Here is a 21570-nt window from a genome sequence, read left to right as displayed (position 1 = left end):
AACAAAAGAGAGTGATCGACTAAACTAGCTTTTTAATTTTTATTTATCAAAATAGATTCGCCCTCAAACTAATTATTAATGGGGGAGAAATTTTTACTGCAACAATATCTAAAAATACTGAAATAATAAATATTTTATAATTTTACTTATTCGACTGATTAGTTTGGCATTTTTTTTTATTATGATAAACATTGAAATAATTAGCGTATAAGAATCTTTTTAAGTTAGTGTTTCAACTATCTAAGTTAAAACTTTATTTTTATATTATAGACACTTATCTTAGTAGCATTTTCTTTAAGATAAAACGCTTATGAGTTCAACTTTTGTAATGGATCCGTTTTAGTAATAAGTTTGAAGAGCCGCCTATATTGATAAAAAAATATTTGGAACAGAACTAGTTTGGTCAAAAACTCAAAACAAAAGAATAGTAAAGATAGCAAAAGTGAAAGAGAAGATGCTGCTTAGTTAGAGAAATAAAAGACCAAGAGTCTCTAATACAAGGTAACTGTGATGATTGCCAGTTATAATGGTTAAAACTATCCAAAATCCAAGACATAGCAGCATAATTGGATACAACTGCTACATCATCCTCCAGCAGGAAACTCTCCTCTGTGCTCTCTGTCTTGCGGCAAAAGAAATTCTCTCACTAAAAAACCTTAACTTGTTAGAGATTCCCCCAACGCTGAACAACTAAAAGCATTTGTAAAAAATAAAACAAAAGGAAAAAGGAAACGAAACAACTAGGGGCAGTGAGCATCCTTCCTCAACTAACTACTTTCTGTTTGCTTTCCTCGGTGATTCTCTGTAGCTCTTTCTGGCCAGCAGATATTAGGCCCTTCACAGTGTCAAAGGCAGTCAGCTTAATGCTGCAAAAGAACAATGACTCAATGATGAGTGAAAAGGATTGAGCAGACAAAATCTGGTTCAGGATGCAGACTCGCAACAACACCAATAACAACTGTTATATAGTAAAAATTGAATTCCATGTTGCAAGATTAAATCGACCTGCTATTTGGCAGACTTTTCAATGCATTGGGTACAAAACCTCTATATAATCCAATTAACCCATCACGCTCCACAATACCTGCATTTCATTCAGAAGAAGGGAGAAAAATAATGCAGTAAGGCGACTTACATTTGACAGATAGAAAGGTCATTCTGTTGAATAGCCGTATGATAATTTAACAACTAGCTCAAATCATAATAAACAGAAGAATTGATGACTTAAATATAGGGAATGTACTAGTTACCACAAAATCAACTCCTATTTAGCATGGGATATCGTACTACTTGGTTATGCAAGAACACTGACTGACTTAATTCCTGAAAGTCACCAAGCTAACTTCCATGTTTCGAGGCAAATGGAGGGATGTAACTTCAATAAAATCAATTAAGACAAAGGTTAAAGCAAATCCATCCTTTAAAGCTTGCATTAGAACCCAACAGGCTTTGAGTAAGAATTTCCCAAAACTGATCCCACTAAAATCCAATCTGTTCTTGCTATTAACTAAGCCAAACTCAAACTAATACCGGATCCAGTCTGAAAATTCTGCCAGCAATCAACAAGGGTGATATACAGTACGCAAAGGGCCATATGTAATGTTTGTTTAGAAGCAGTGATATAAATTAAATATGGAGACAAAAACAATAAAACAAAAAAGATACATGGATTCATCTATATAAATGAGGTTTGACTTGGCTATATTGCGTCTACTTGACCAAGATATCAAATCTTCAAATAATGGGTTGCTGAATAGATTCTGATTGAGCTAGATCCAAGAGGAAGCCTTCGCAGATATCCACTTAGCAAAGCACACGAGTTGACATTCATGTAAACAGAAATATATTGCATCCTATTCTTACTTTCTGTACAGGATACTAGTAGATGCTCTATCCTGTATCTTATTCACTGTATAATTAAAACAACTGCCAAGCCACGAGATTCTGCCATCCAGAAAGAAATAAGCTCCTCGTATGTATTTGCACCTTTAGATTAACTTTAAGTCCTCTTCTAAATGCATTAACTTTAACTAATATAGCGCAATTATGTAATCATTTACCCCCAAAGCTTCACCATACTAAAATCCGAATTCAGCTGCATTCAGTTGATTATGTTCAACAGAAGATTTCAAGACATCAAGTCAGAGAGATATTTATAAAATAAAAAGGAATAAAGTCAGCCAACACTATAGGCAATCAGAATTCAGAAATACTGTTAAATCACAGAGACAGTTGCAAATAACTCAATTTACCTGGAAAAGCATCAAGCACACTATTGTATGGTGAACCTCTCATCTGCATCTGTCTTCTAACAGTGTCCAGTGGATAGCACATAAGTGTAGCAAGTGTTGCTGACACAAGAGCAGTTGCAAGAGATGTCTCTGTTCTCTTTTGATATCTCTCTGGTAGAGATTTCTTCATTCTTTTATGTACAAAAATTGCCATGTGAATTAATTCATGATATCCTTTGCGAAATGTATTTAACAAACATGAAGATTGTAACCTTACAAGTCAAAGATGCAGAAGTTAACAGCAATATAAGGTGCAATTCCAATAAGAGATGGACCAAGACCACCGTAGAAAGATGCAAACCCTTCTTCCCTTAGCATGTTTAATGCAACCTAGAAAAAACGTGGCTCATTCAGTTACGCTTATGGGCAAACAGCAGCCATAAAACAAATGGAGCAATGGTAGCTACCTGAGACATAGTTCTGCTTCCAGGTTCAACTGCAAGCCTCAGCCGGAGGACATCCAATGGATATGTTACCTATTAAACCATGAGTGGAAGAATATAAGAGATGGAAGAACACAAGCTGGAATTTCATCACCCCCTCATACACAAATCAACATCCACCAGCTGAAATGTGAAGTTACAGATTCATGTTAAGTGTGTTGTTCAGTCAAACTCACAAGGGTAGAAGTCATCCCAGCACAAGCTCCTGCAAGAAGTCTCCCAATAACAGATAGTTCACCGTCCTTTTTCCTAAAAAGTTTCTAGAAAAGGGCAATAACATGTCAGCATTGGAAAATGAATACTTGAGTAATATCAACAACAGCCTCAAGTAGTCACCTTGTAAACTTCATAAGAGAAAAGCTGCACAGCACTATATGGAATTATACGGATAACCTGAAATTATGCACAGACAGAAAAAAAAAAAAAAAACTTTAATGAAATTTATTTCAAGCAAAGTTTGGAACATGGCAGATATCACATACCTGGGGTAGATTGCCTTTCCAATAACCCTTCACACCCTCCTCCTTTCCGATTGTTGTAATTGCCTAAAAATGTGTGGTTATAACAGCACACACATCAACAACGATAGCTAAATAATCGCACATACAATGATTATATCCCATTGACATGAGGACAACAGTAACTAGTTACTAAAGGCATCAAGATTAATAAATGCAGTAAAGAAAATTAATTTGAAACTGAAGTATCATGAGAGAAAAGGGCATTATGATACATTTGCCTAGCGATCAATTACAACAAAAAAGGTGCTCATAGAAAACCAAACTCAAATTTAAGTATACACAACAACTTATTGGACCTACTTGTGTGGTTGCTAAAACATTGCAAGTAACAGACAAGTAATTGATGATAATTAGTTGTAACTCTCCATGAAAGCTTTCTAGAATTGCTTTGACAATCTGAGGGAATATGTGAAGCAATAAGATTGTTAGCTGGTTCTTAGCTTAACAGACAGTATCGTCAGTTAGTGTGAGCTAAAGTTTTTCTTATTATTCAACAACATGCCAATCCTCTGAGAACTTATCTGCACATGACATTGAGAATTTTTACCTGTCCTAATCTTGTTTCAATAATTTTATGGGTTTCTTGTTCAAGCACATATTGAGGTCTCAATGTTATAGTCATGTCCCAAATACTTGGATTGTGTGCCTTAGTAAATCAGTCCAGTAAATATTGGTGTATCAGCAACCTGCTGATGTTTCAAATTCATAAATTCGAATTATGTAATTCAACTTCTTCAGATGCAATCTGCTCTGTGTCCGGCTTGGAATTTTAATTGCACGATGAACCTTTTGTTGGGATAATTCTTTGATGGGTAATGGCCTTCCATTCCCATGTTATCTTCTTAGATTCTCCTATTTAATTCTTCACTATCAAAGATTCCACTTGGTAGATAACATAACTACTTTACTGGTCAAGATTCCTCAGAAAGCCAGCCCTCTGAACATTTCAATAATCTTGATAAGGAATAAAAGATTAAATCTCAAACTAATCAACTACCTAAATAAAATAATCAGTGTTAGATACTATTAGCAACAACAATAGAAACAGCTTCATACCAAATTTATAATCCTTGGACCACGTTCTGGTATTTGTCCACTTGTCCATATATATATATTAGAAATATCCAACCTACCTACTCAACTTGTCAGACAATGAAATACTGCTGTACGTATTTAAGATGGCATGAAGAGAAGGAAAAAATTCTTCATTATGATCTTGTTCATCTAAAAAGAAATGGAGGTAATGCCGACGTCTAATTTTTCAGAGTATTAATTAATGAGCAACGCAAAAAGTATAAAACAGAAGTATCAAGAAATAAGAACAAATTTGTGTTGCTACCTCAACGAAACCAACTTTCTCCTTCGCACCTACTCCTTGCACGACCCGAACGCCATGCGTCTGCAATGAAACAAGCAAAAAGGATCAAACTTTGCCTAACATCATCTGAAATTTGTGATCTTTAGGAGAGAACGGCACCTGCATGAGCAGCTTGACGCGGTCGAGAGGGGCGGTGACGGTCTTGGCGGCGGCGCCGGCGATGGCCCCTGCAGAGAAGAGAGCGACACTGTTGGGCACGAGGGCCAGCAAGGCCAAAGGATGCCTCACCAGCTGCTGAAGCGGCGGCAGCGCCGAATCCTCCTTCTCCTTCTCCGCCTCTCTTCGGTCGTGGGAGACGCTGAGGAAAGCCAGTAAGGGGTTTTTCCGGCGGTGGCGCGAGGGAAGCGGAATCCTATCCGGATGCCGCACCACCAAGCCCTCCTCTCCCCTCTTGCTCATTGGAAATTAGGGTACGGGACAATACGAAAAGGTCACGGGTCGAGCGAGAGAGGGGGGAGAGACGGGAAAGGGGAAGCGAGACTGCGCGAGGGAGAGCGGAGCGAAGAAAACTTAAGACGGGTGAGGGAATGAGGGACGGAGAGGGATAAGGAGGTTGTTTTAAAAATATATTAACTCTTTACATCTTAATTAAGCTAAAATAGATTAAAATTTAGTAATGTGCGTTATAACGCTCCGATTAATAAAACAAATATCCTGATACCGATGAACGAATTGAATTGTGTAGGACCTTCATTATGAGCTAATAAGTCTCCCGTGTGTGATTTGAAGGTGTGAACCAAAAATCATAGTGTATCTTAGAAAGTAAAAAGGAGAACGAATGATTCATATTAGAATTTTGTTAGATAAAAGATAGATAACTTTCTATTCTACTTTCTATTTCCTCTTTTTGTGAGCTTATCTTATAAGTTTGGTAACTTTATATTAGCCAAGATTTAGTACTATTAGATTTATATCTTGGTTATTATTTTTAAAAATAAAAATTATGATATATATGTATTATGATTATTTGAGTGTTTTATTGTGAGATTATCTTCTTTGTTTTTATTTCTATTTAAGATTATATAATTTTAAGCGTATAGAAAATATTGACTTTCTACGCTTCAAATATTAAAAGATGCTATCAAAACAAAGTCTACCCATCTTGACTACTTACTGTAGCGTAATTAGCCAAACTACCAGTATCTGGTGGAGGATTCATGCCCTTTAAACAAAACCATAAGGTAAAGCAATTAATAGGAGCTAATAGATGTAATTGGCCCAGAGCATGCCTGGCTTATGAGAACTTGCCCTTAAATAATTGCCATTGACAGTGCATTCTAGCGTATAAATAAGAGATAGAGAAAACGAGAAGAAAAAGAGAGGAGAAAAAAGAAATACCAACGATATGAGTTATAGAGACATCATTTAGGCGACAGCACTGTAGCCAGGTATAAGAGTGGGCTAAGCCCGCCTAGACCTTAGTTTTGCCCAGAGAAGTTTGAATCGCCGAGCCAGATGGCCCACAGGCTCAAACCTCACCCCACGACCGTGCCGAAACCCCGTCGTTCTGATCTAAACCCACCCTTTCGGTGGTTCTCTTCTTGCTCGCTTCCGAATGTTGCCGTCCGCCCCCGTAGTTCCTGCTCCCCCACCTCCGCCCGCATACCATCGTCTCTATGAGTTCGCCAAGACCGCCCTCATCAATATCTTCGTCTTCCCTTATGCCACGGTCTTTACTTCCCACTTCGCCATCTCTATCTCGCTCGCTCGCTCGCTCGCTCTCGGCTTAATTTTTCTTTCTCTTTAGGTTTGCGATTTGTATTGCGGCGGCTTAGCGTGCACAGACAAGTGGGACGATACCCAAATTGGTCACTACATCGGAATCGGTTCGACTCTCTTTCTCTCCATTCTCCTGCTCTCTCTTCTTTCTTTTTTAGGGTGTGATCTAGTTTTTCCCAAATTCCATGGCAGATGCCGCTGCGTCCGGCATTAGCGAAGCTCGCGAGTTATGGGAGAACCAGAAGAAGCCGTATACTGCTGAGTTCTGCGAGTTGGATCCTTGCACTGTAAGTTCAGATAAAACCATCTCTGTTCGCGCAAAGTCACATTTTTTAAGTTGTTCTTGAATCTGAATAGTTTGGTTACATGCCTCAGGAGGATTTAGAGAGTCATTTGCAAGATAAGGGCGTCCCCGCAGATATTTGTTGCTGTTTGCATCATTTGCAGGCAAGTTGGTTTTTACTATTTTACTTAATTCATTAATTTTCATGGCATTCATCCAATTGAAGTTTGAAAGTTTCTGCCCAGTCCTCTTTCCAAAGTGAGGAGAGAGCAAGGAGCTTTCTGCGGAATGTAGCGGCTCTGCTCAAACCTGGAGGATATTTCTTTGGAGTAACTATTGACTCATCTACTATATGGTATATATTTTTAAAATATACATAAATCTCATTTAGTATGTGCACTTTGTCCTATCTTTAGAGATAGATATGCATAAAGATCCTGAATTCAATTGCTTTATGTGTTGAATAATTTCATCTGTGCAGCATGAGCAATCAGTGTTTAGTCTTATGATGAAATAAGTGTTTCTGGGACTTCAAGTTAAGTCAAAGTTGGTAAGGATTTTAAGATGCTAGTGTGGATAAGGAATACTTGTGTTCTGATTATTAGTTCTCTCATCAATAGGTGGATTTCATTATCCTGTAACATGTGTATTCTAATAGATAGTGTCATATGCATCAGTTACGTTCTCTTTAGTTAAGAGACGGCTGCGGCTGGTGATTTGTAGAATATTTATCAGCTGTAATAATTTTCTGACCTTTGCCTTAAAGTTTTTCACTTTTTTGACAGCTAAGTTGTTATGATCAGATACTTCTGGGATTTTACATGCTAGAGAAGAATTTATTTGGAATAATTGACAGTCTTTTCCCTTTCGTATTATGTAACCCTGGATTAGCCATTACATTAGAAGCTTTCTATTATTCTATTCTTATTATCCAAGGCTACCAAACTGTTGCTAACTTTTCAGGACAAAATATCAGAAGAATGTTGAGGCTTCGCATAACAAAGGAAGCGGTCTGAAACCAAATGCAGTTACTAATTGCATCCGTTCAGAGAATTATGTTATTACTTTTGAAGTTGAAGAAGAGAAGTATGGAGAAACTCAGCTGGTTTCGTGTCACTTTAGACATATTTTGCACTCTCTGAACTATTTTGTGCAAACATTTTCAGGTTTCCGTTTTTTGGAAAGAAATATCAGCTGAAATTCGCCAATGATTTAACACCTGAGACTCATTGCTTAGTCCACTTCCCAAGCCTTATTAGGTAGTAATGCACATTCCAGTTTTGTTGCTTATGTAGCAGTTTTATTTTTATCGGAACTTCAGGGAAATGGATCTAACAGTGATTGAACATGTTAATCAGATTAGCTAGAGAAGCAGGTCTTGAATACGTGGAAATTCAGAATTTAACTGAGTTTTATGATGACAATAGGTACGTCTTCTCCACTTTTATTTTCTAGGTCTCCATTTTCCAATTTTATATCTTCTGTGGTTGACTGCTGAGAGGTAGACTGCAATCTCAATGGAGGAAGATTTTGATTGTATAGAACTACCACAGCCATTGTAGCAGATCTTGTTCTGAGAAAGACTTTGATTGCTTATCTGCAAGTAGGGCCATTATTGTAGATCCAACCAACATATCTGGTCATCATTGTAATTAAGCTAGTGCCACTAACTGCTTTTAAATAATAATGATATTTAAAAAGAAAAATCAAAGAAGCTTCAACTATGTTTTATTCACACCAAGCAGTTGAAGCATATTGCTTTAAAGATTTTACATTTATTTCTTTGGGGGAAGTTTGACTTTTATTCTATTGAATCTAAACATGTCCGTAGAACACAATTTGCTGGAATGCTCTCTAGTTATGGTGCAAATTTGGTGGATCTTCGTGGAAGGCTGCTTCCACGTTCATTTGATATTTTAGGTGATTTGACTTTCTTCCCCAGTTGACATTTGTCAAATTCTTGTTTCTTTCCCTGTATTGACTATTGAAGTTTGTTGCAGGTTTATATTCTATATTTGTATTTCAGAAGCCTGACCCAGATGCCAACCCACCCATCATTACACCAATGTTGCAGGATGGAAACCATACCCATGAAGAAGCAAGTGTATCTTACTTTTAGTACTACAACTTTTTGACATTTTATTGTTTCTTAAGCTTATCCTTCTGTCCATCTGGTGTGTATTTTTGTTGGTAGCATGAATGGCTAGCGGGTAACTGGAGGCAGCAGCCACCATTGGAGGAAGAGAGAAATGGGTATGCTGACACCGCAGTTGGTCTCAGCAGTATTCCGATGGAACATGACAAAGGCATTTTGGGCCCTGGGCCAGCAGATCTGAGGTTCTCAGACCCATTTTAGGCTGCTTGAGGTCTGAGAAAGGCAGGTACATGTTTATCAGGATAGCCGGTATATCTGAAATTCTGAATTCACTTTGTTGCTTCCTTTACGGATAATATCATAACAGTTGCCCAACAGAATACACTGTGTCCAAGTGTGGAAATGTTCTAATACTTGTGATTTATGAATTATTGTTTAGCTGTATGCAGAGTCTAGATTGAGGCTATAATAGATGTTCTGTTATGTTTCGGTGGTTTGAGAATCTCTGGCAAGTATTAAGTCACACAAGTCAATGAATGGAATGTGGCTTGCTGCTTCTGTGTTCGTCTAACCTTACCAATAAATGATGTTGGTAGATGATTTCTACTTAGTTGTTCTCCGTCCTATTGGCTACCATGGTGGAAGCTACTCTCCTTGTTCCTACAACCATGAAATGGTTTAGTTGGTCAGTTTTATGTAGCTTCTCTTTTGACTGTTTCAGCACAAAACCTTTCTTTGACTGATGCTGTTCTTCTAACTGCCTGATTCCCAGTGTCTCCTTGATCTTCATATTCAGTCTTTTCAGCTGCTGACGGCAAGTCTTGCTCTCCAAAACGCAAATGTCTGTCTGGAGGATCTGATCTATCATATTATTAACTTGTGGCAATGAATTGAAAATGTGCCAGAATGAGGGCTTGGCTTTACTTCAACCCCTGAATCTATCATATTAATGCCCAACCATCTTTCTCCCAGATTGGGCCTTCCTGAGATTAAATGGCATAACACCAATTGAGCTTGCTGCTTCTTGATCAAATATTTAGGCTGGAAAGTATGTTAAGCCATTTGAGGATTCTTGTAAATGTCATCACAATAGGATGAGAATAAGTTGTTGCTAATTCTTTCTTACCAGAATCTTTTTGCTCCTTTTCTGGTATGTCTCTTTTCTTAGACTCTTTTGCGTCTTGCAGGCTGAAGTGGAGATAAGATGTAAGTGGACTTCTGCAGAATACTTTCGGAGGGTTTTGATAGATGTGATGGGCATTGAAGAAGTGCCAGATGGAAGGATGCCCCAATTGCTCTTTGGTTTGTTTCCTTAATTGTTGAATTCTGGCGTATGCATTGACAGGCTATCCTCAGCATGCTGATGAGCCCTAGGAAAGGGACATGACTGGGTTTCATTTGGCAGATTTGCCAAGGATTAACAGATGCTACGACTCAGCTGTAGGTCTAGAGTTGTGGCGAACTACTTGAGATGAAACAACTACGTAAATATTGGTTGAGATCAGATGGCCATTTCAGATATAAGAAAGATTCAAACTACCATAAAAGATCAATTATCTGATGGGTAAGGACATACTGGCGCAAGAAACATGTTTATCAGATTTTCAAAGTTTATGAATATAGTTCAATTCCTGTCAGAATACAACAGATCCAATTTGAGTTACAAAAGAAATCCTTGAGTGAGAACTTCTTGATAAAAGACCCAGTGGAGTGTCTTTATTGTGCACATATTATGTATCATATTGGCTTGCAAGCTGTAGAGTAGTGTTCACTTTTTTCTTTTTCTTGTTAAAGTAATGATGTTCCAGTTAAGTTGGAGCCACTGAGATTTGAATCGGAGAATATTCGTACATCAACTCCCAACCATTTGAGCACGATATTATGACAATTATTATTATTATTTTCGTTGTTTTTTTTCCTCCGATAAGAAGCAAAATAGTTAATGTTAAAAAAAAAGTTATTTTTGATGTTTAGGTGTAGAAAATAAATTATAGAAAAGACGTATCGAAAACAGTTTTACTTTTCCATTTTGACTTATTTTTTAAAATTTTCCATTTTGGCTTCTTTTTTAAAAGATAAAATCAGTCATTTATTAACATAAATGAAGAGCACCAATGACACCCGTCTTTTGAGACATTCAGTAGATTAATATCATTAGTTACAATATATATCTGCAAGCGTCTTAAAAAATTAAAAAAAAAAACTGGAATATTGTATGAAAGAGTATCTGCCATCGTGATCAATAGAATCCACAAATTAACAATAACTCAAGTGTTCAGATTGCTTTTGTTGTACTAAATAGCAGAACTGTTACACTTGCTTATGAGAAAGTCATATGCTCCTTGTCCTTTACAGGGAACTTGTCTGAGTTCCTCCCATACACAGTATTAAATACCACATCTCATGGAACAGGATGCAGATGCAGAACGGGTTCAAGAAGTTGATTAAAAGTTTCAATGTATATATGGACCTCCATCGGGTGGCACCAAAAAGCTTTATAAGCAAATTGTAGTATATGCGGAAACCAAAATTCCTTTGGTGCACCTTCTTCCAAAAGTATTTTTGAGACAACACAGTTGCCTACTAATTCTATGGTCAGCGCTTGCTTCACCCAATTTCAGACGACAGCTAATTCGAGTCATGAGAATAGCCTCTGTAACGAGGATAGGGCTGTGTATATCCTGTCATCTCAATACCCTGCAATGACAGAATCCTTGTGCACTTGAATTTAGTTTGGCTGCCAATACTCATCAGAACAGTTGCTCTGGTTGAAACACTTGGGTGATAGCCATAAGAAAACAAACTTGCCTCAATATTAATCATACCCCTTGGTCATAGACCTGAAAGGAAATTTGACAAGAATAAGTGATTCATTTTTTCACAGATAGAAGAAAAGGAAAATGAGGAACTCTAGGTGTACCAGGACAATATAGACACAGACAGCCACAACCATGATGGCCATGATAAAGACAGAACAATAACCTAAGAACTTCAGAGCTAATGTGCCAAGATGATTATTAGGAGAACCGCTGAATTAGCAGCACATGCAAATGTCATACGAAACAACTGAATGACTGCATTATGTTTACAAGATAAGCGGCAGCTAGTCATCTTGCCCATATGATCTTCAAGGATTTATGAAGAAACCAAAACCAAATGTAGATGATACTAAAAGTAAAAGTATGATAATTGAAGTTACTGGGAAATTGTAACAGACTTTAACAAGCTATATGTATCATTAGGGCAACTGGAAGATTTAGAGAATATGACTAACTTGCATTTATGTTTCACATAGAGCTATAATATATATATCCCAGCAAATGACGACTTGCCAACCAACAAACTTACAATGTTGGAGTGTTTATCTTTACTCTACTACTTCAATCCACATTTAGAATCTTCACTAAATGGTCTCGCATTTTTATGGAGAGATGATTCCCCCTATAAATCAATAAACTGTTAGCGCTTTATGATAAGTAGTCTTGTAGTAGCCATTGCCTAAGTTGACACCCTTTGAGACATTATTGCAGTGATATATTTCTTGCAATACTGGTCTCAGTACTGTCATAAATTCTATAAACCTTGTAAGAATATCACAAATTAAAGCAGTGTCTTATCTCTTTGTGAAAACTACCACGTTGCTTTATTTGTCGAAGACTGGGTTGGATCTTACAGATATCATAATATATGTTGGCAAGCGGCTCGCTTCAGTGTGATGTATCCTTTCTTTACTGGATAAAAAAAAAAGACTATCTATGAACTTCATCTTCAACAAGAAGCTACAAATTTTAAATAAACCATCTAATTCTTACTCCGTTCTGAATGTTATTCCGAGAAAGTCATATGCTTCTAACTTCCTGGCGAGATCATTCAATCCTATCCTTTGTTCATAAATTTTACCCATTTGCACTGAAGCTCATTTCCTTTGCAGTACATCTCCACAATAATCCAATCGTTTGTTCATAAGATTCTATGCTTAGTCTCATCAGTTTTAGATTTCATGAGACATTTTTCTACTACTTCATCACAAAGTGCAAGAGCTATCTCCATGTTTCCTTCATTATAACTAAGATCAATAAAAAAGTTGTATATCTCGATTTCAGCAACCAAACCCCTGTCCCTCATCTCTTCAAATAATTTCCTTCCCTCCATGATTTTCTTCCTTTTGAGGAGGCCCTTGATAAGTGCATTGTAAGAACTATCTCTAAGCATGAACCCCTTCCTGACCATTTCCATGTGAAAATAGCAAGCTTCTTTCATGTTTCTGGCTTTGGAGTGTCCCTTGACCAATATGTTGTAAGTATTTTCATCGGGCATCAACCCCTGAGAGCACATCCTCTTGTAGATTTCTGTTGTGGCTTTCATCTTCTTGTCAACGCTATGCTTCATAAGAGAGTTGTAGGTTGTAGTATTTGGCATAATATTCTTATCTACCATCCATTGTAGAAGCCTTTTTCCATCTTCCAGCATCCCAAACATGCAAAACCCGTTCATCAAAACATTAAAAGTTACAAGGCTAGGCTGGATGCCTTTGTCCAGCATTTCCTGGAGGAGGCTGTGGGCTCTATCCATCTCACCTGACTTACAGTAAGCATCAATCAAAGTAGTATAGGTATATACATCTGACCTAAGCCCTGCTGCTTCCATGTCCACCATGGTCTTTTCTGCCTGCTCTATGTTCCCGGATTTGCAGAGGCCATTGATCAGTGAATTGTATGTGCATACATTCAACTCTAGTCCCTTGGCACACATCTCATGCAAGAGCTCGTTTGCGGCTTCCACCTCACTCTGCTTGCAGAGGCCATCTGAGAGAGCTGTATATGTCACAACATTCGGCGTCAAGCCCCTCTCTAGCATTTCAGTATGGACATTAAAGGCCTCCTTTATTCTTCCTTGCTTGCTGTAACCATCGATAAGAGCAGTATAGGTAACCTCATCCGGACTCAATCCCTTCCTAAGCATTTCTTGAAGGATGTTATCTGCCTCGACCATCTTTCCACTCCGGCAAAGTCCATCAATAAGAGCAGTATATGTGACGGCATCAGGAACCAGTCCGCTCTTCCTCATTTCATCAACTACCTTATGTGCTGAGTATAGGTCACCATTCTTGCAGAATCCATCAATTAAGGTAGTATATATTACTGCATCCGGAGCAATCTTACGGCCTATCATGTCCATCAGCATCCCCTTGGCCTCTACAAGTCTCTTTTTCTTGCAAAGAAGAGACATTATACTGTTGTAAGTAAATGGGTTCGGCTTCAAACCCCTGGTGCCCATCTCGTAGAACAGCTGCAAGGCCTTGTGAAGCTCCTCGAGAGAGCAGTACCCCTCGATGAGAGTGCTGTAGCTAACTATGTCCGGCGAAACTCCAGTCTTTAGCTCCATTTCCAAAAGAATCCTATGTGCATCCCTGACATTTCTCGTATTGCAAAGCCCGTGAATTATGATGTTGTACGACTTGCCGTTCCACTCAAGACCACCGGCTTCCAGAAATTCTTCGAAAACGCTCAGCATTGCGTCGATAGGGAGGCGGGTGAGAAGAGCGTTGCAAGCATCGGCAGAGATTAAAATTCCATAGGTGAGCAAATGATGGAAGAGAGCCCGCGCCTCCTCAAGCTTACCAACGTCGACGAGGGCATGGAAGAGGAGGTCGAAGACGGACGGGTCGGAGCACCAGTGCTTGTAGGTGTAGATGACCTGCTCGATGAATTGCCTGTGAAAGGAGGCGAAAAGGCCCTCGCGCAGGAGCTGGCGCGCGACGCCGACGTGGTTGTCGACGACGGCGATGTGGGCAGCGATGGCTACAGCGGTGGAGAGGGAAGGATGATGGGGGTGGCGGCGACGGTTGAGGGAGCGGAAGCAACGGAGGAGGGAGAGGAGGAGGGGGAGGTGGGAGCGCAGGTGGGGGAGAGTCCAGAGGAGGTGGTCGGGGCGGAGGCGGGCGGTGAAGGGGGACAGGACGCGGCGGATGGGGTCGGAGCGGCGCTGCTTGAGGGCGGTGGTGAGGTCGCGGACGAGGTCGGCGTCTTGGACGGAGGGCTTCTTTGGAGAGTAGTCGGGGAAGGGGCGGATGGAAGTGGCAATGGAGTCCACCGCGACGGAGGAGAAGGGTGCCGAGAGGAGGAAGGAGGTGGTCTTCCTGGTCAAGTCGCGAAGGAGCATCAGACGACCACGGCGACGAGACGAGGTAGAGGGAGAACCTCCCTGATACAAATCAGTGATCAAATTATGAGCCCTCATGGGGTTAGTCACTTTACCACATTGAACTTGAAATTCATTTCAATTTTTTGCGTAACAACGAAACATTTTCAAATATCATAATTACTACTCTTTTTTATATTATAATAATTTCTTTTCTTTTTTTTCTTTTTATTTGGCTGAGAAACAGACCGGAGCGAAAAGAGATTATGGATTTTATTTTTAGCATTAAATTTAGGATGCGAGAGATATCAATCTGTTCCTTTTTTTATCGTTGAGACAAAAACATGTAAGATATATAAACATTTTTAACTTGACTTGTAAGGCTCAGTCTCGAGTGGGAGAGCTGTGTCCAACTCTTTCAATAGCAAAATCTCTGTACATAGTGACTAGGTTGCAAGATTTTAAATCCTTCTATGATTTTTTTTATTGTTCCCCTACAATGATATTCCTAAATTGAAGGAATTCTAGTATAGGATGACAAATCCAATTGTAAGTGAGGGCTCCGTGCGAATTTGATATGACTAATTGCTAAAGAGAATCATTAACGATTTTGTAAGCCACACACTTAAGACCAGATGATACTGTAAGAAATCATTATTCGGGAGGTCTATGGTGTTAACCTTCTTTGGTAAATGCTAGAGTCAACCTCAAAGGTGGTGACACAATCAATACCAATAGATGAACCTAATTAAGGTTAGGGGGACTTTTTATTGCATTTGCTCGTTAATAGACTACGAATGGAAAACTACTTCGCTATATGCTATTCACCGTATTAAAGACTTTCTTTATAATTTAAATTTTTTTTTTACTAATTAGCAAACACAAAATGATTAAGTTATCTTTTCTTTCTTGAAGTTACATAAAATATTTATCAAGAATTTTATTTTGAAATCCTTCATTTAAATTTTATATCTACTTAGCCATTTATTTTTATCTTAACCTACAAAAAGTTATTCAACAAAGGTTATATTGAATCGTCCATATGGTAACCAGCCATCCAGAAAACTATTATTTTTTTTTGAAACATTTTAATCAAAACATAAAATCCGAATGATAAATATTATAGAGTAGCATTTTTAGACTGATTTTGATTTTCTTTTTTTGTTTGTAAAGAAAATCTTGATCTGATATATAGTAGAGAGTATAACTATGTAAGTACTAACCCATGTAGAGTTGTATAGACCTTTCCACCTTCCCCAAGGCACAAAGTCTATTTCCCTCTCACTCGAGAACCGACCGAGGTCGGCGATGAGAGAATGCAAGGAGGGCACCACCAACACCAACTCCACCATCTGCACCAACAGCTAGCCTCCCTCCTCTCCGCCGCGCTCCCCCAGAAACTCGCCACCACAACCTCGTCTGCTACCGCCGATTCTTCCTCCTCGTCGGCGGCGCCCGAAGGTCCCGGAGAGAGAGCCGACGACGCGGACCGAGTCTCTGCCCTCGAATCGCTCCACCGCACCATCGTCTTTCCTCCCAACTCTCACCTTCTCCCCCAATCTGCCCCGTTCCTCGCCCAGGGCCTCTCCCAGCTCCTCTCCGACAAGTAAAATCCTTTCTGCTTCGCAATAATATATGTTTTCCTTCTATTGTAATTTGATTATTGAAATTAAGAAATATCATGCGTTATACCGCGAGGAATCAAAATCTTTCAGGTCATATGCTGTTCGGCGCTCCGCCGTTCTTGCCTATGCATCCCTATGCGCCGTCCTGTGTTCCAATTCACCCTCGCCTCCCGGTATCGGGTTGCCGGACCGACTCGTTTCTTGGGCTGTTCCCCTCCTGGGAGACGCCGGCGTCGCTAGCGGTTCTGTTGAATTGGCATTGGACGGCCTTAAGGAGTTCCTCGATGTCGGTGATGCGGGCTCGAAGGAGAGATTCGTGCCGCCGATACTCAAGGCATGCCAGGAGCTTCTCGAGGATGAGAGGACCTCCCTTGGCTTGCTCCGGCAGCTACTCGGGCTTCTCACTTTGATATCATCCAAATATGGGCAGTGCTTCCAGCCGCATTTCGTGGACATTGTGGACTTGCTTCTTGGGTGGGCCTTTGTGCCCAACCTCTCTGAATCGGATAGATGCATGATAATGGACAGCTTCTTGCAGTTGCAAAAGCACTGGCTGAATAGTTTGCAATTCTCGCTAGGGTTGCTGTTAAAGTTCTTGGGCGATATGGAGGTTCTGATTAATGATTTGAGTGTCGAGCATGGACACAGCATGGACAGGTTGGTCGCACTTTTCTCTTGTTTCTTGACGGTTCTCCAGGTCACGGCTTCTGGTGTACTGGAAATGGATCTTCTTGAGCAAATATCGAGGCCAGTCGAGGATATGGCTCCTCGACTTTTGAGGTGCATATTGACGTTTTGCACTAAGTTTGGCTCATCAAATTGGACGCAAGAATCATGGAGATGCTTGGTTCTTTTGGCTGAAATACTCCGTGAGAAGTTTGCCAAATTTTATGAAACGGCCTTCACTATATTGTTTCAGAGCTTGACGAGCGTTCCATCATTTCAGTTGCAAGAAGTCCTTAAAACTAATCTGCAACTCCTGTCTCTACAGAATCTGGGACTCCTCCCTTCTTCTGTCCGAGCAGTACTCCAGTTTCATTCCGCTCTGTCTCAGTTGCGTCTGCATCCAAATCATCTTGTGGTTGCTAGCTCAGCTGCTACTTACCTTTTCCTTCTTCAACATTGTTCCAGTGATGTGGTTTCTCAGGCCATCGAGTCTTTGTTTGAAGAGTTAGAATTGTTGAAAGGTATGATTGGAAAACATCATGTAGATTGTAGTAATCTTGGTTGGGTAACATTGGATATTACTAGAAATCATCAACTAAAGACAGATCTAGGTCATGACAGTGGCTATCCAGAACATAAGTTGCTTTCACTGGTAAGGTTTGATTTAAAGGTACTATTAACTTCTGTTTCCTTTGTTGCTTCTAAGGGTTTGCCTGACCATATCACCGTTGACACACTCAGATACGAGAGAGCAACTAGATTGGCATCTTTTATTCTAGGAAAGCTAAATCCTCTTGAGATCCCTTTTCAGGGTTGCCTTGAGCTGCAGTTCCATATTTTTAGGATTTTACACAAGCTGATTGAGGTTGAACTCTTAAGTAAGCACAGCATTTTGAAAACTTCTAGTAAGGGGGATGACCAGAAACGAGAAAGCCTAGAAACAGAGAATGTTTACTATGATAAAAAAGTTGAATATATAAAACGGTATGGAGCACTTATTTTTAGGGCACTTCATATATCATCACCGACAACCATAAGAGTGGAAGTGCTGGACTGGATCTGTACTTTTGGTGGGCTGGCTATAAGTATGGAGAAGGATGCAGACATGTTTACAAATTGCTATGAAGCTTATAGAGATGCCATCATTAGCAGTGATGTGCTCTTTTCAATATTGGACTCAGCGTATGATAGGGAGACTAAAATAAGATCTCATGTTGCCTCTGCCTTGGAAGTGCTTTTGCAGGCTAGACTTATCGATACCAGATACTATTTTTCTGTGTCTCATGTAGCTCTAGACAAGCTTGCTGATCCAGATACATCCATTAGAAATGCATTTGTAAGAGTCATTTCTGTCGTTTTGCCAACTACAGTTTATTCATGTGGTTTGCTAGAGGATGTAGGTAGCTTTAGCAAATCTCTACATACTAGTGCTGCAGGCAAGTGCTACATGAACTGGCAGCACATGCTGGCGAAAAAGCAGTTGTCCAGGAAACTCCACTCGCAGCAACTTGTTTCCATATTGAGTTACATCTCTCACAGGTCTAAGTTGCCTCTATCTTCTTGGATACAACGACTAGTCTTCAGTTGTCGGGGCAAAAAAGATATTTTTTCTAGTCAACAGGAAGTAAATGCAGATACCGGTCCAGATGATATATCAAAAGATGCTAAGGAGGATGGAGCTGTGTTAGATAAATTATGTCCAGTAAACAATCTAGCTGCAGTTTGGTGGTCCATACATGAAGCTGCTAGGCACTGCATTAATCTTCGGCTTCGAACTAACCTTGGTGGCCCCACACAAACTTTTGCAGCTTTAGAGCGCATGCTGTTGGATGTACCAAATGTTCTAGCACTAGAAGCAAAGCAAGGTGAGAGCAAGTACATAGGGTCTTCTGATGTCCACCTATTACCAATGCGCCTGCTACTGGATTTTGTTGAGGCTTTGAAGAAAAATGTCTATAATGCTTATGAAGGTTCTTTTATTTTACCTTGCCCAACCAAGCAAAGTTCTTTGTTTTTTCGAGCAAACAAGAAAGTTTGTGAAGAGTGGTTTTCTCGAATATGTGAGCCCATGTTGAATGCTGGGCTTGCTTTACATTGTGATTATGCTACGCTCCATTACTGTGGGTTAAGACTACTGGATTTTAGAAATGTGCTAGCATCATCTTTCAAGGATAAAGGTCGTGGAGGATTGGTTGCGGAAAATAATCTTCTTAGAACTAGATTGGAATGTGATGTCTTGAAGGTGTTGCGACATGTTTCCCTGGCCTTGTGTAGGTGCCATGAGATTGATGCTTTAGATGGACTGCAGAAATGGGCCATGTTGACATTTAATTCTTTGTTTAAGGAAGACAACCAACTCAGCACAGGTGTACCTGGCAGCTCTGGGCATCTCTCATGGATGACAGGACTTGTCTATCAAGCTCAGGGCCAGTATGAGAAGGCTGCTGCACATTATTGTCATCTTCTTCAGTCTGAGGAGGCACTTAGTTCCATGGGTTCCGATGGAATCCAATTTGTTATAACACGTGTCATTGAGTGCTACACATCACTCTCTGATTGGAGTTGTTTAGAAAGCTGGTTGACAGAATTACAGACACTCCGTGCTACTCATGCTGGAAAAGATTATTCTGGTGCTTTAACTACGGCAGGTAATGAACTGAATGCCATTCATGCGTTAGGCTGCTTTGATGAGGGAGATTTTCATTCAGCACTGGGTTACCTTGATTTGACGCCCAAAAGCAGTTGTGAACTAACTCTTGACCCTAAGGTAGCACTACAGAGGAGTGAGCAAATGCTTCTGTGGTCAATGCTTCAAAATGATGGAAGCTCCAGTGTGGTGCATGAGGAACTTGGTAAAGCCAAGTTGATGCTGGAGGAAGCATTATCTGTGGTTCCTCTTGATGGTTTCACTGAGGCAGCTGCTTATGCTGCCCAGCTTCTGTGCATCTTTGCTTTTGAAGACGGTACTAGATATAATGACCAGCACAAAGTTAATCACTCACCATTGTTTTTGGGTTCTTTGGATCAAGTACTGCAGTCTCCAATTAATAAGATTCATCAAGATTGCAGCTTGTGGATAAAGGTCTTTAGAGTTTATCATACTGTACAACCGTCTTCTTCGACAACTCTCCTTCTCTGCCAAAAGCTCCTTGGTTTAGCTAGGAAGCAGGGCAATTTCATGTTAGCTAACCGCATGTATCAATATCTCATAAACCATGGTACAATATGCTCCCAGGTGATGTCTAGGGAGATTCTTGGTTTGAATGTCCAATATGAAGGTATCCTACTGAAATATGCAGAAGGAACAAATGAAGAGGCTCTAACTGATCTCTGGTCATTTGTCCGTTCCAATATATTGTCTACCAGAACTGATGGTTCTGAAACAGGAACCCTTCTCAAGGCTAAGGCATGTTTGAAACTCTCATCGTGGTTGGAGAAAGAGAGTTTAAATTTGACCTTGAGTGACATTGTTTTAAAGATATGTGAAGATTATAATGCAAATGCTGCATGTGATAGTTTTTCATATGCCAAAAACAGGCTACTGTCCAGTGATGGTGGCTTGCCCTCCAATATAAGCTATCATTCAGTTATTCAAGAATTAGTTGGTGCAGCTACAAAAGCATCCTGCGATCTTTGTCCAAGTATGGGTAAGGCATGGCTTTCTTATGCTTCCTGGTGCTTTAGTCAAGCCCAAAACTCCCTTCCTATGCATGGATCTGTTCTGCAGTCATGCTCTTTATCTCCTGCTCCAGAGAAAGAACTTTCAGCAGACAGATATTTGTTGACAGAAGATGAGATTTCTAAGGTGGAGACAATTATAAAAAGGATCTGTCATAGTGATAAATATGCACTTAGCATGGGTGATGTAAGTGCAGCAAATCTGGAGCCCAGCAGTTATCCTTTCTCAGAAAATGATGCCCTTGTCAATTCATTGGTTCAGCAAGCAGCTTATCTTATGCAAGCCACTGCGGGAGCACCTGGATTTGAATCCTGCGATGGTGAATGCCCCTCCGCTATTCTCTCATCTCAACTTCAGGTTCTTATTTGTGAAAATATTGCCACAAATAAGGATGCCATCTTGCCTTTGGTTGATGAACTCATTCATATTTGGTGGCCACTAAGGAAGAGGAGGGTGTCAATGTTTGGACATGCTGCACATGGTTATTTTGAGTACCTTTCGTGCTCATCCGTCAAACTTCAGGCTAGTGCTGATTGTCATATTTTGCAAGGACGAACTAGAAGTTGTATTCTCAGGGCAGTGTTGTATCTCTTACATATAATTCTGAACTACGGAGTTGAGTTAAGAGAAACACTTGAAGTTGGTCTTTCAACTGTTCCTGCATTGCCATGGCAGGTGAGATATATGATTATTCACATTAGCTTCTTTCTTATTGATGATAATGGTTTG

General features: G+C 39.9%; 4 protein-coding genes across 12 annotated transcripts in view; 2 read left to right on the top strand and 2 right to left on the bottom strand.

Moving 5' to 3' along the window:
- Positions 1-443: 443 nt before the first annotated feature.
- LOC140774937 (thylakoid ADP,ATP carrier protein, chloroplastic-like) lies at positions 444-5175 on the bottom strand. Its single transcript, XM_073118126.1, has 10 exons — positions 4733-5175; positions 4595-4654; positions 3217-3279; positions 3071-3127; positions 2911-2994; positions 2699-2767; positions 2509-2621; positions 2253-2422; positions 1006-1084; positions 444-866 (listed from the first exon to the last, which is right to left on the bottom strand). Exons 1-10 carry the CDS (start codon positions 5030-5032, stop codon positions 764-766), a joined length of 1098 nt encoding a protein of 365 aa, XP_072974227.1. The 5' UTR covers positions 5033-5175; the 3' UTR covers positions 444-763.
- Positions 5176-6017: 842 nt separating this feature from the next.
- On the top strand, positions 6018-10610 carry LOC140775099 (mRNA cap guanine-N(7) methyltransferase 2). Of its 2 annotated transcripts, none has more exons than XM_073118357.1 (12): positions 6018-6302; positions 6381-6459; positions 6545-6639; positions 6728-6799; positions 6881-6990; positions 7599-7721; positions 7802-7894; positions 7994-8062; positions 8467-8555; positions 8636-8739; positions 8830-9016; positions 9918-10610. In XM_073118357.1, exons 1-11 carry the CDS (start codon positions 6189-6191, stop codon positions 8989-8991), a joined length of 1110 nt encoding a protein of 369 aa, XP_072974458.1. In that variant the 5' UTR covers positions 6018-6188; the 3' UTR covers positions 8992-9016; positions 9918-10610. The 2 variants fall into 2 exon arrangements, with proteins under 2 accessions (XP_072974458.1, XP_072974460.1); XM_073118359.1 differs by having other exon boundaries at positions 6026-6302; positions 8636-8733.
- A 329-nt stretch (positions 10611-10939) lies between these two features.
- On the bottom strand, positions 10940-16223 carry LOC140774519 (uncharacterized). 3 transcript variants are annotated; one of them, XR_012106604.1, is made up of 3 exons: positions 16095-16223; positions 12543-14934; positions 10940-12461 (listed from the first exon to the last, which is right to left on the bottom strand). XR_012106604.1 is itself a non-coding variant. In XM_073117544.1 (2 exons), exons 1-2 carry the CDS (start codon positions 16221-16223, stop codon positions 12691-12693), a joined length of 2373 nt encoding a protein of 790 aa, XP_072973645.1. In that variant the 3' UTR covers positions 10940-12690. The 3 variants fall into 3 exon arrangements, 1 of the variants encoding a protein (XP_072973645.1); XR_012106605.1 differs by having other exon boundaries at positions 10940-11570; XM_073117544.1 differs by having other exon boundaries at positions 10940-14934.
- LOC140774517 (uncharacterized) overlaps positions 16188-21570 on the top strand; it is a 27811-nt gene continuing 22428 nt past the window's right edge. For all 6 annotated transcript variants that reach the window (XR_012106603.1, XM_073117542.1, XM_073117539.1 and 3 more), the window contains exons 1-2: positions 16188-16477; positions 16587-21516. Coding sequence is in view for 5 of the 6 variants with exons in the window: in XM_073117542.1 (XP_072973643.1) it covers positions 16188-16477; positions 16587-21516 (5220 nt within the window). In the remaining variant the exon portion in view is untranslated. The remainder of the gene's footprint in view (positions 16478-16586; positions 21517-21570) is intronic.

This window comes from Typha angustifolia, chromosome 13, assembly GCF_048772165.1.
Source record: "Typha angustifolia cultivar Huaian chromosome 13, ASM4877216v1, whole genome shotgun sequence".
Taxonomy (NCBI): Eukaryota; Viridiplantae; Streptophyta; class Magnoliopsida; order Poales; family Typhaceae; genus Typha; species Typha angustifolia.
The sequence above is the reverse complement of the archived record's forward strand: the minus strand, read 5'-3'. Positions and strand labels throughout refer to the sequence as shown.